This window comes from Mesoplodon bidens (genome assembly GCF_964165515.1).
Source record: "Mesoplodon bidens genome assembly, chromosome: 18".
Classification (NCBI taxonomy): Eukaryota; Metazoa; Chordata; class Mammalia; order Artiodactyla; family Ziphiidae; genus Mesoplodon; species Mesoplodon bidens.
Genome location: NC_138175.1, coordinates 13,724,106 through 13,737,680, shown reverse-complemented (window position 1 = coordinate 13,737,680; position 13,575 = coordinate 13,724,106). Strand labels below are relative to the sequence as shown.

The 13,575-nt window shown below is 42.5% G+C and overlaps 1 protein-coding gene across 2 annotated transcripts in view; it reads right to left on the bottom strand.

The window, feature by feature from the left end:
• Nucleotides 1-13,575, bottom strand: part of GLG1 (golgi glycoprotein 1) — a 142,486-nt gene that overhangs the window by 19,717 nt on the left and 109,194 nt on the right. For both annotated transcript variants that reach the window (XM_081217472.1, XM_081217471.1), the window contains exons 11-18: nt 11,559-11,712; nt 9,613-9,750; nt 7,292-7,378; nt 4,285-4,347; nt 3,413-3,526; nt 2,482-2,570; nt 1,401-1,518; nt 89-181 (exon numbers count right to left, since the gene is read on the bottom strand). In XM_081217472.1, coding sequence (XP_081073598.1) covers nt 89-181; nt 1,401-1,518; nt 2,482-2,570; nt 3,413-3,526; nt 4,285-4,347; nt 7,292-7,378; nt 9,613-9,750; nt 11,559-11,712 — 856 coding nt within the window. The remainder of the gene's footprint in view (nt 1-88; nt 182-1,400; nt 1,519-2,481; nt 2,571-3,412; nt 3,527-4,284; nt 4,348-7,291; nt 7,379-9,612; nt 9,751-11,558; nt 11,713-13,575) is intronic.

The window sequence follows — 13,575 nt, the reverse complement described above, 5'->3', positions numbered from 1 at the left end:
TGGGGCCTATCTCACCAGCACAGAATTAATTATTAAAAAGGTACCTTCACGTTACCTTTACAATTAAAAAATAAAAACAAAAAGTTACCTGAGCATTGCCATATTGCACAGTGGAACAGTGGTTCTTGATGTCACTCTTGCAGGCTTCATACAGATCTGGTTCCAGACGGATGTCCTCTGTCTGTATGAGGGGGAACCAGCATGGAAAAGTGAGCTTACTCTAAGCTGGAGAGATCAAATGTTCTACATATTTATTTGTTGATTGGATCTTGTCTGGTGGCCATAACTTCTACACAGCTAAGTGGCGGCAGTGTGGTCACTGCAGTAAACGGAGAAGTAGGATTGAGTTTCAGTTCTGCCACCACCTAGCTACAAGGCCTTGGCCTTTGTTTGCAAAATGAAATGCTACCATCTACTCTGACCCCTTCACAGGACTGCTGTGCGATGAAATAAGATAGTATGATGGGGAAACCACTGTGAAAGCTAAAACCATTATACAGATGTAGGACTCTACTTTTATTATTATTATTATTTTACTGAAAGAGCCAGGTTCAAATCTGAGGACCCAAAGTTTCTATTATAGAAGTAAGTTTAGGCCAGTTCCACTTAAACATAATTACCACAGAATCACTACCTCTGTATGTGAAAATCTCGTACTGCAACTTCGGGGATATTAATAATACCTGGTGTCCATTACTAGTTTTTGCTTAGACTGAGGTGAAGTAAGTATGATTCACAATACAAAACATATTAAAATATGTTTTTAGCCGTCTTAACGTGGCTTAGGCTTATCCTCAAAAGTAAAGTGAAAAGTAGTGTCCTCTCATAGTGCACACTGTGGGTGGCTTTCCAACATCCACCTCCCCTTGATAATCAGTAAGCTCATCAGTGAGTGCATCCCCTGATGGGGGGTGGGGCACAGATCTCAAACTGATGCAATCAAATTGAGGAGAAGGACCTTTATTTCGTGCTGGGGGCAGTTTTCTCTTGTTTCTATTTTCCTGCTGGAGATGAATATTGCAACAGGTGGCCCAGTTGTTGCAGGCAGCCATTGTGCGGCCATGAGGGAAACCAGCCTTAACAACGAAGCTGGTGTCCAAGGCAGCAGACTGGAGAGGGAGAGACCCTCGATCCTCGAGGACATTATTGATGCAATGAGGACATCACATGCTTACAGCTTGTCTTACAGCTGGACTTCCAGTTATGTGTGGTAAAAAATACTTTATCATTGAAAAAAAGGGAAACAAGAAGCTGTCCTATGGTAGAATTTTAGCATGCAGCTCCAAGTCTTAACCATCATGCCTGTGGCTAAAATCTTTCAGTTTGCCCTCACCCTTCACCTAACTCTCTAAGCCCTGCCCTGTGGTTTCTGGACCAGAGGCTGTGCTCTGCGGCATTACCATCTCCAGCTCCTCCACCCGCAGCTGCTTGCGGCACTTCAGGGACACCCTGTGTTCCTTGGCTTCCTGGAGAGTGTCGTTGCGCACGGTGGTGCTTAGGCAGATCACCACGTCCACCCTGCCAAGGAAAGAAGAGGCCTGAGACTGGCTGGAGCCACACAAAGGCAGATGGCCAAGAACTGGGCTGGGGCAGGGGCCACACCATCCCCCCAGGACCCAGGAACCCCTTTACCATGGTTTTGAATGCCTTTCCTTAAGTCTCACTGTGTTTTCAGAGAGCTAAAAGCAGCAATTTGTCTGTATAGGTCATAAAAGTTGGGCCATAGCTCAAATGCTGACAACATTCCTGGCTGGTGGGGAGGCCAGAGAGGGGACATGCGTGCAAGGACAGTTCAACACTTGTTTTGATGAAAACATGTGACCAGAGAGGAATGCTACGCTACTCTTAACTCTGGACAGTGTCTTTGATATACTGAGAAAATCATGCCTGAAAAGTACAGAAATCTAAGCAAACACAGGAACTTGGTTTATATGAGGGGAACTGTGTTCTAGAAATGCACCTTTGCAAAGAGCAGCATGGAAGAATCTGGGCAGCCATGCTGTAAAAGCTCATCACTCTCCTCATTAACACCTAGTTCTTAAATGAATACAGCTTTTGTTTCTTTACTACATCTCTAACTCAGTGAAAGCCTCTGCTGCTTCCCTGAAGAGATGACACAATGGAATGATGTTCGGAGGAAATCAGTAAACATCTTATTCACACTGCAACGTGCTCCTCTAAGTACACAATCTGTATGTGCTTCATCAGTTAGATAGCCTGAACCTGGAAAAATTAAAAATGCTCCTTTAGGATGTAGGCTCTCCATATCAGAACTACCACCACCAGGTGTGGCTCCAGGCTGCTATAAAGAGGATACGTCTAGACAATCCAAGTGTTTGGCCATACTACCAAAGGAGGGTGTAGGAGGCCTGCAGGGCTAATCCTGTCAGAGAGCAGCAGGCCACCTGACATCTTGGATGCTCATTCAGTAGCTAAGAGGGACTTTAGGGAAGCCGAAAGAATCAGTTAAAAGCTACATACTTCTTCTTTATGTTGGGACAAAGTTTCAACACGTCCTCCTTGCAGGCCATTTTAAACTTGTAAGAGAACCGAAAATCCTTCATCTGCACCTAAAAAAGATGATGAAAAAGAAAATCAGAAGCTCTGTGACAAGGTCTCATCAGCAGCGCTGGGCGTTAAGTGTATTCACACACCGTTTGCAGCGGCTAGCTTTTCAGGCCTGCACAACTCTGTCTCTCAGACTTCATGACCTGCTAATCTCCCCATGGCATCTTTTGCTCCAAGCACACCAGCTTCTAGTCACACACAGGCTGTGACTCTTCCCCCAGATCTTCCCGTGGTTTGCTCCCTCACTTTTCTTGATGCTTCTATTCAAATACCTCCTTCTCAAGTCCCTTTTCTCCATCACCCTGCAGGCCTTACACTGCTTTATTTTTCCTCACAGGCTCACCTGAAACTATATATTTATTTGTAAATGTATTTTTGCATCTTTGTTTCACAAGAATGTAAACAAGTCAACAAGGGCAGGGTCTGTCTGTTCTCCCATGTCTCCCAGTGCCCACAGTCCAGAGGGCCTCAGTACCATGTGGGGACGGCAGTCAGGGAGGCTAGGTGCCCCAAGAAGAGGTCAATTTTACATAGATGACTGGATTTCACCCTTCTAGGAAGGAAGTGCTTGCTTTATCAGAAATACTTCCTTTAGACATGTGGTAACTAAGGAGACTATGGTTTAACCTTCTTATTCAAATGCCAGACCTGGGTAGTATGATTTAAAAGAAAAAAAAGCTTATTAGATTCTAGTGTACTGATACACACTTGGGCTGCTGCATTGAACAGATATTTGGAAAAAATGATTTTTCACAGAAGAGGTGCCCTGATGTTCTGAAAGAGGAAGGGATTCAGTAACCATCCAAGCAGTCAAGACAAGAAGGATGTGCCAGGTGTTACTGACCAGCTGGAAGTGGGTGACTCCAATGGCGCACTTCTCATTCATATCCTTCTGGTGTTTGTTCTGTATGAGACACTCCATCAAGTCTCCAGAGTCTATCTGGTTATCTGCCACATCCTGGGGAAGGTAGTGCACGTTTAAACTTCTTTTGTAACTATTAATGAACAAGGCCTGCACCCCAGCCCATACAAAAAATGCAAACGAGATTGATTCTAGAGCCTTTACAAATAAGACACATCACAAATTATGTCAAAATAAGTCTGAGACATTACAAAGGACCAACACTCAGGGGAATAAAATTTACGCAGCAAGCTGCCCTCCCTGCGTGAAGCTCCAACAAGAACATGTACTATGCAGGTCTTTTAACTCTTTTCCTTATATGATGCCGGCAGCTGGCTTTAGGGATAACATCTAACATTGTCTGCTGATTGTCAGATCCTTATGGTTCCTGGGTGTGTTTCACTCCCACAATTTAGGTAGTTGAGTGACTAAAAGTAACGGAATTCCCTCAACATCAGGTACAAGGAGAGAGCTAGAAGGGGAAGCCACATTATTGTTAACAAATCCCGGTTGTATGTATCGGAAGCAATTCAGCCCTACAAATGGGGTTTCCCACTCCCCTCTTTCCTTACAGAGGGCATCTCATCAAGTGCTGTTAACCAACGATCTGGTCACCTACGAGGGGTAAGCAAATAAAGTTTCCCAGGATGGTGGCCCCTCTTGATGTTTACATTTTCAACTTTAACTGGTGAAAGTTGGTTATCACTTAGGAGCAATGTGAGCTGAAGACAGAGATGAGTTCAATACATGTGGGGGCCGGAGTCCCAGTGAAATTGGTTCTGTTTCTAACCCTTGTTCCTCTAGACATCACTTACGTGGCAAAAGTTCTGAATTATGGGCTCGCAGGCTCTCATCAGCAAGGCTTCTATTTGAATATCCTGCAGAAGATTAAAATATCAGTAATTCTTTTTTTTAACATCTTTATTGGAGTATAATTGCTTTACAATGGTGTGTGCTTTATAACAAAGTGAATCAGTTATACATATACATATGTTCCCATATCTCTTCTGTCTTGCGTCTCCCTCCCTCCCACCCTCCCTAGCCCACCCCTCTAGGTGGTCACAAAGCACCGAGCTGATCTCCCTGTGCTATGCGGCTGCTTCCCACTAGCTATCTATTTTACGTTTGGTAGTATATATATGTCCATGCCACTCTCTCACTTTGTCACAGCTTACCCTTCCCCCTCCCCATATCCTCAAGTCCATTCTCTAGTAGGTCTGTGTCTTTATTCCCGTCTTGCCCCTAGGTTCTTCATGACCTTTTTTTTTCTTAGATTCCATATATATGTGTTAGCATACGGTATTTGTTTTTCTCTTTCTGACTTACTTCACTCTGTATGACAGACTCTAGGTCCATCCACCTCACTACAAATAAATCAATTTCATTGCTTTTTATGGCTGAGTAATATTCCATTGTATATATGTGCCACATCTTCTTTATCCATTCATCTGTTGATGGACACTTAGGTTGCTTCCATATCCTGGCTATTGTAAGTAGTGCTGCAATGAACATTTTGGTACGTGACTCTTTTTTTTTGCAGTACATGGACCTCTCACTGCTGTGGCCTCTCCCGTTGCAGAGCACAGGCTCCAGACGCGCAGGCTCAGCGGCCATGGCTCACGGGCCCAGCCGCTCCATGGCATGTGGGATCCTCCCGGACCGGGGCACGAACCCGTGTCCCCTGCATTGGCAGGCGGACTCCCAACCACTGCGCCACCAGGGAAGCCCCCCATGACTCTTTTTGAATTATGGTTTTCTCAGGGTATATGCCCAGTAGTGGAATTGCTGGGTCATATGGTAGTTCTAGTTTTAGTTTTTTAAGGAGCCTCCATACTGTTCTCCGTAGTGGCTGTGTCAATTTACATTGCCACCAACAGTGCAAGAGGGTTCCCTTTTCTCCACACCCTCTCCAGCTAAAATATCAGTAATTCTGCTTTAGAAAGAGCCAGGGGTGGGGGAGGAGCAGTTTCTTTCTCTGCATCAGTATCATCTGATGGGTAAATAGTCCAGTATGTACATTTGGAAACTATTCCAGTATTTCGGTTAGGTAGCCCCAGCACAGACAGAACAGCAGCTCTACGCTACTCCTCTAACGCTCCTTCGTTATACTTTGAAAGGCAAGTTTTCTAGAGGCAGATTCCCCTCGTGCTTGAGCAAGAGAGAAGACACAAGTAAGAACTGTGGGGAGAAAAAAATATTTAAAAATAATATTAGAGGGCCTCCCTGGTGGCGCAGTGGTTGAGAGTCCGCCTGCCGATGCAGGGGATGCGGGTTCGTGCCCCGGTCTGGGAGGATCCCATATGCCGCGGAGCGGCTGGGCCCGTGAGCCATGGCCGCTGGGCCTGCGCGTCCGGAGCCTGTGCTCCGCGGCGGGAGAGGCCACAACAGTGAGAGGCCCGCATACCGCAAAAAAAAAAAAAAAAGAAAAAAAAAAATAATAATATTAGAGTATAAACAACTCTACCCCAATAAAAAATAAATAAAATAAAATAAAAAATAATATTAGAGTATGTAAAGCCTTTGGAATTTTTCCCCAAAGCTAAGCAGTTCAAAATGAAAACAGGAGTAACTGACGTCTATCATTCTGTCCTCGAACCAGATGACAAACTACTGCCTCTCGGGAACACACGCTAACTGCCTTCAAGCTGAGTGACTGCTGTGCAGCATTAGCTGCTGAAATAACATCTTCCTTTAAAGAGTTACACACCCCAGAACATCCTCATCAGCCCACAAGGAAAATGAGACAGGAGATGACACAAGATAAAAGAAGGCAATGCATTTTTGAAAAATAGAAAGAAAAAAAAGACCCTAAGAAATGTAATTTTATGTATTGCCAATTTTGACAACTTAAATGGTCCTAAAAGGCTTATATAAAAAAAAGATAGCTATTCCCTGTTTCCATGATTTCTGGCCCTACAAGACAATTTTCACATTTTAACTGCCCCCGGCAATACTCTCTGTATTTCAAATAGTATGCCTATGCTTATGAGGTTTCTTTTTAATCTCATTTTTTGTACTTTAGTGAGTTTTAGGGTGGAACAGGGATAAACATGGAATAATATTCAATCTTCCATGTTTAACTGCAAATCCCAGGCTTTTATTTTATTTCAGTGTACACACAAACATTACCAAATGGGGACTTCCCTGGTGGCACAGTGGTTAAGAATCCACCTGCCAATGGGGGGGAACACGGGTTCGATCCATGGTCGGGGAAGATCCCACATGCCGTGGAGCAACTAAGCCCGTGAGCCACAACTACTGAGCCCGCACGCCTAGAGCCCGTGCTCGACAACAAGAGAAGCCACCACAATGTGAAGCCTCCGCAACACAACCAAGAGTAGCCCCCGTTCGCCTCAACTAGAGAAAGCCCACACGCAGCAACGAAGACCCAATGCAGCCCAAAATAAATAAATAAATAAGTTAAAAAACCAAAACAAAAAAACATTACCCAATGACCTAATTGAAAGAGCTAAGGATGACAGAACAGGAATGCTTGGACTATTCTTGAATGTGATTAAGGGATTTGAAGTATAGCTGTTATCTTTTCTTAAAGGGGGAAAAAAAGATTGGTCTCGTCACTGTGATAATTCTAATTTATGAAGAAAACCGAAGGGCTAAATGCAGTGTTTAGCTACAGAAATGAGGAAAGGGGTTCAAGAAGCATCACGATATTCTTCTTTAAAAAGCAAACAGAGAATCTGACAAGGTTTCTTTTGTTCTACAGGGAACCTGAACTCTCAAGAGTCTCGAAACAAAAGAACTAAGAAGAAATGAAAGGCTGCTGACAGGGCACTCTCCTTCCATGAGCGGAAAACTGCTTACCTCGGATTCTAACTCGGTGAGGTTGCCGACTATATCTCTGCACTCTACAGCCAAGTCATCAAGATGATCCTGGAGGCATTCAAGCTCCTGCAAATAAAAAGGCACTCTCTTAGCATTTGTCAGTTATATAAATAATCAAGGGTGGATGAGATACCAGTGTCCACTTCCTTTTCAGTGGTCTTCCTTTTCCTTTCTTTTAAACAACTTCACTGAACAGAATGCTAGAGCTTTATTTGAGTCCCCAAACTGGGATTTTTGAAAAGATAATTATTTGATGTATCAGGGTGGTTAAGAGGGTCAAGGGGGTACAGCAGCCATGCAAATCCTCCAGAAGGCCAAGCTGGTAAGTCCAGCAAGAATCAGTGTTCAGGTGTCCTCCGAGTCTAAAAATCTTATCAGGCCTTTACTCCATTCCGTCAACACCCCGCTAATCTGCATGTTGATAATGATCATTGGACAAAATATTCACAGTGAAGGACATGGCATATTCTACGAGTCTTCGTGGGCAAGGAGGTTGGGACCCAGTTTCAGGGTCTGAAGCACAGTAGAGAGCTGATAGCTCCTGCAAATCAAATCTGGGATTCTAACCCTATAACCCACGTAAAAGGATCCTCTGAGGGTAACCGCAGAACAAGTGAGCACGCTAGGGTTTGAGTGTCTAAAAGCTATCTTACCTGGGCTTTGGAAGCTGAGCTGGAGTTACCTTGTAACATCAGTCTACTGCTATTCCTTTTAGAGACTTAGAGGTTTTGAGTTTTACATTAACTTACTTTCCCAAAGAACATGAACAGTTATTTCTCAGCAAAGGGCTCTGTTAAAGGATCAAGTTTAACTTACTGACTATTCTGCAAGAATCTCTGTTTCAGAATTAGAATGGGAAGCGAGGAGAAGGATTGTGGGAATTATACAAGAGCCAGAAAGGGGGTGGGTGGGGGGACCCTAAAGGAAAATGCATACAACTTTTGGGAGGAGATAAATGGCTAAGGGAAAAATTCCACTCATGGACTCCCTTCCTAAGTTTAGCTTCACAGTGATGGGCTGTAATGTACTGCAGCTTTCTCACTGTTACTTTACAGGGCGTATGAAAGGAAACTGTTTCATGGGATTCCACATGACTATATCCCTTGTCTCGTTAGACAGAGGCAACAGAAAGCTAAACTATATGGCATTTCCTAACAATAAATTCGACACAACTGTAGTAGGCCCAGGAAACAGACTGCTGAAAATGATATTCCCAGGCCCAACAGATCTGAGTAGGCATCAGGTTGCTTTTAAAAAATGTCCAATTCCTGCACATGTGACTTTCATTAGTTTAATCCCAGGGGGTGTTTTGGAGTGGTACAAATGGAACCGTTCGTGCCTCCTTCTAGTATTAACGGGGCTTTAAATAAGTAGCTATTCCTCACTGCATGGTTCCTCTGCCTTGATCTAAAAGACCAGATACCTTCCCACCTAATTTGCTAGAATGCAACAACGTATCTTTTTTTTTTTTTTTTTTAAACTAGGCACAAAATCCTAAGAAACCATTTATAGCATGCACATTAATTCTTGGGGCTGCTCCTTTTCTACACTTTCCTGTACGGAGAGGTTATAATAAAATGGAACAAATGCCTGGCTAGGATTAGACCTGAGCTCTAGGTAAGTTAAGTCAATACCCTTCATTTCTCTGAGCCTCAACTGTATCAATTACTAAATGGAAAAAATAATTCCATTTCTACATCTCTTCTAGGACTGTCGTAGGGCAAGCATACTATTCATGCATATCAGTATTCGCATATCGATGTATATATTTATACTCTGCCTTCCCTCAAAAGGACCTAATGTAGCTTACAAAAATGAGAAAAGAAAAAAAAAGGGCAAGATAAAATCAATTAAAAATGAGTAAAACAGAGAAAAGAAAAAGAAAATATGTTAAGGAAAGTGGAATGAAGCCAGTAGTAAGTTAGTACACAAAATGCCTACCACAAAATCTAATACACCTGCTAAAGGCACGCCATATCTTTGGCTCGAGGCTTTCTAAGAGGCAGCACAAAGAGGGAGAACAATCAATTACAAAACATAATAACCATAACATTAAAACAAACTAACTAAAAAAAAAACCAAAAAAACCAAACTAACTGCTTAGGAAAAGTACAATTATAGAGACCAAAGAGAACATTTTCCTCAGGATTTCTTATAGAAAGAACAGTGACTAATATAACAAATCACACACCTGTGAAGCTGATGGAGATGGATTTTACGGTGTTTGTAGTCTATATAAAATGTTAATCATGAACATTATTATTATTACTACACCATAAATAGGTAGTTTTGTCACCTACCTGTCCAGTCTCTGTTTTTTCACTGCACCATTTCCCCAGATCAATCAGGCACTTATCCTGAAGGGCAGGATCCAGCTTAACGTCCATGGCACGCTGGTGTAGGATCCTCTGGACTTCAGCTCGGCATTCCCGTGAGAGCTACATGAGAAATAATAAGCAAAATACTTCAAAGGTACCAAAACCATAAACCAAAAGACACTAGATAGAACAAATCCGTTGTCAGGAAAACAACAAATAAGTTTACAGTTATTTGAACCAAACTTTAAACCTCGAATCTCTTCCAGAATAAAAATGTTCTAGGAGGCTTCTAAACACCTTTATCTCTAGGAATGAGATTATAAATACATTAGGCATTTTCTAATATACTGTATGAAACAATATTCTTTTCTCAGAGTATCCTGATAAAAGTGAATTAGGACTGAATCACTATGCTGTATACCTGAAACTAATATAATACTGTAAATCAACTATACTGCAATTAAAAAATGAACTGGATTTGTTCAGATGAGGTAGAGAGTTTTTTGTTTAGGAAAATTAATTTGCCACTGCTCTATGAATGTAGAGTGGAATACTGGGTCTGATTCAAGAGAGAATAAACACTTGGGTGAGGAGAACTGAGTTCAAATTTACCTAAACTCGGAACAAGCAGGTGAGAGTTACTTCAGGTCAGAACCCGACTCTTCTAGATAAGTTAATGAGAATTAGCAGAGGGTCAAACAGATGAAAACTAATATTTTGGGGAGAGTTGTGAGAAAGCTGTCATTGACAGGTACAGTCAGCCTCTCCTCCTAAAAGAGCCAACACATCTGGAGGGAGGTATGGTGGGGATAGAGAGTAACTGCTTAATCGGCATAGGAGTTTCCTTTCGGAGACATGGAAACATTTTGGAAGTAGATAGAGGTGGTGGTTGCACAACTTTGTGAATGTACTAAATGCCACTGAATTTTTCCTTCTAAAATGATTAACTTTATGTTATGTGACTTTAACCTTGATTTTTAAAAGAAGCCTATTTTTTAAAAGGACAGCATACCAGATTCCAACTCTTTCTTTATTTACAAAGACAAGGAACCTCCTACTATAGTGACTACAAAGATGCTAGGATTTAGGAGCTCCTGTGATTAATGACAGGCTCATTATATGAAGAAAAAAGTAACAACAAATTTCCATATTTTCTTACATAGCAAAATAAAAACTGGGTTAATACTGCAGTAACTAAAGTATGACATTTCTTTCTGTCTGAGTCTCCTCATTCTGAATCCTAAACAGTCAGACTTTTGCATTAAGCTCAGAAGGGGTATTTGCAAACACGCCTGTGAAATAATACCATCTATATTTTCTGTAACAAATGCAGGGCTGATATGCAATAGAGTATCTCAGAAGGCTTAAAAAGGCCACCCTGGAGAGCAAGTAGCATGTCAGTATGGGACCGGAAGGCAACAAATGTTACCTGAGAGCCAAGCAGACACAAATATCCCAACAAGAGGCAGTACTCAGGGCAGACAAATACCAAGAGAGTGGGGCGTGGAGGGTGTAGCTCCAGCGAGCGTGCTGTCCGAGGGGCCTCATCAAGACACGCATTATGGGCTCTGCTGCCAAGGGCAGAAGCCTAAAAGCCGTTTGCACCTTGGCTAAGAGCTTCTAATGGACCTTTAACGCTAAATACAGTTAGGGTAGTGGCATTTGTCTATTTGTGATTTAGATTTTGGTAATTTTAAGAAAAACTGGAAATGTCCCCTCATTTTGTTAAAAACATAAAATCAGATGGAAAGAAGCTGGTAGAACAATTCTACGTACACTCACTGAATGAAGAAGCTTCTAGGAGTGCAGCAACCCCTCCCCGCGAGATATACTAACAAAGTTTTCCTAGGATGATAGGAATCGCAACAATTCACAACAAATGAATTAAATGATGACAGGAAGAAATGAAGTCAATATTGAGTGCATACCCTCCTGCCCTGTTCCTCAGTGCGATAGGCATGTCGGTATAAGCAGGAGAACACAGCTCCAGGAGGCATAAGTTCACTGGTTTCATTCCAACCGTGGGTGTGGCAAAGACGAGATGCATCTCCCTGGCATTTGCGGTATAAGACAGGGTCCAGCCTGTAAGGTTAAGAGTTAAGAGATAACCACTCTTACTATACCTTTCCTCCCAAGACATGCTAAGGGTTTCTGCAAGGTGCTTGTTTGTGTACCCGCCGACAATCACTTCTAGGGTAATGGAGATAGCAGGGAAGCACAAGCACATTCCTGAACTTCGTTCTTCATGAACACACAGTGGTCAATCTGTAGAAGTTTGTTAACCCTTAATATAGAAGATTTAAGTTCTGCCTCAAAGATGGTATCTTCGCGGGCTTCCCTGGTGGCGCAGTGGTTGAGAGTCCGCCTGCCGATGCAGGGGACATGGGTTCGTGCCCCGGTCCGGGAAGATCCCACAAGCTGCAGAGCAGCTGGGCCCGTGGGCCATGGCCGCTGAGCCTGCGCGTCTGGAGCCTGTGCTCCGCAACGGGAGAGGCCACGGCAGTGAGAGGCCCGCGTACCGCAAAAAAAAAAAAAAAAAAAAGGTATCTTCGCAATGTAAGGCACACAACGTTACAATAACAGACTCAGCACTAACATGCCCTAGCTGAAATGAGACAAGGGTTGTAGCCATCACCAGGCAATTCACAACTTTTACTCAGTACTTTTTCTGAGTAAAAGTCAATCTTACCTGATATACTAGGTTCATTAAGATCAGGAAAGGACAAGATAAAGAGTCTCCTCCTCAAGTTCTTTTCTAGTAAAACTGTTCCAGTTCTTTTTCCCATGCAAGGTAAGGCAGTTATATTTTTAGTTTACCTGAACATGCTCATCAATGAAACAAACCTGACATTTAACTTTGACTCTGGAGACAGCGGATCAGGTGATGAGCCCGCTGCCTCTCCAAATCGGACCAATGGATACTTCATTCTGTCTACATTATATCATCAACTCTGGGGGAGGGCGACTTAATGGGAGGAAAAAGGCTAATATTTAAGTAGCTTTAAAGATTGTGAAGCATCTTTTGATCATGGATGAAGGAATTACAGAAGAGGAAAAAACATACTTTTTTAAGGTAATAAACTCAGTAAACACTCTGTTATTTCAGTTTAGATAGCCAGAGTAAGCACAGGGAAATGCCCACCCAAGTTTCTGAAGTCCTTTCAAGAGTTAACTTGAGGAAACAGAAATAGACACACTGAGTCTTCAAGTAATCTTTTTCCAGTAAAGTATGGGGGTAAAACATATATTAATCACCAGAAAAATAATTAATGACCAAAGTACAGTGGCTTAAAACAATCAAGCAGCAGCTGAACTTGGGAGGCAGGAGGAACAGCCTGGTCTGGAGGTGGGAAGAGAAAATAAGACATGGAAAGAGGGAGGGATTGCAGCCAAGAAAGACTTATTCTGACCGTAAGAGATACACTTCTATTTCATCTACCTCCCTCCTTTTTTTCTGGCTAACAGGAGGAGAAGAGAATCAAGCTGTCGTTTATTGAGAAGAGCTTCTTAAGACAGAATAAACTCAATAACGTTGAATAGTAAAAGAAATAAAGCAAACTCCCATACCCAGGACAAATCAATAAAAATAAAAATCACCATGAGAGACATATCTGAAGATGCTCCTGCTGCCCCACAGCGGCCCAAGTTCTTTCTAGATAGACGTTTGTGGTATCAGAAACACGTGACCCTGACTTTCAATGTAGTAGTTAATGGGGACACTTGGGAATAGACCTGCAGGGGCTGTCTCTGCTTTAGATACTGTTCTGAAAGCCAGAAAGAGGTTTTTCTGGAGATCAGAGTGTCAGCTATCCCACAACTTAACAAAAACAAATTACTACTGATTACTTTTTAAAAATACAAGGGATAGTGACTACACAGGAGAACAGGCTGAGGCTTACCTTACTATGGCTTCAAAATACTCACTTCCAGTGCTTAAGACGCTGC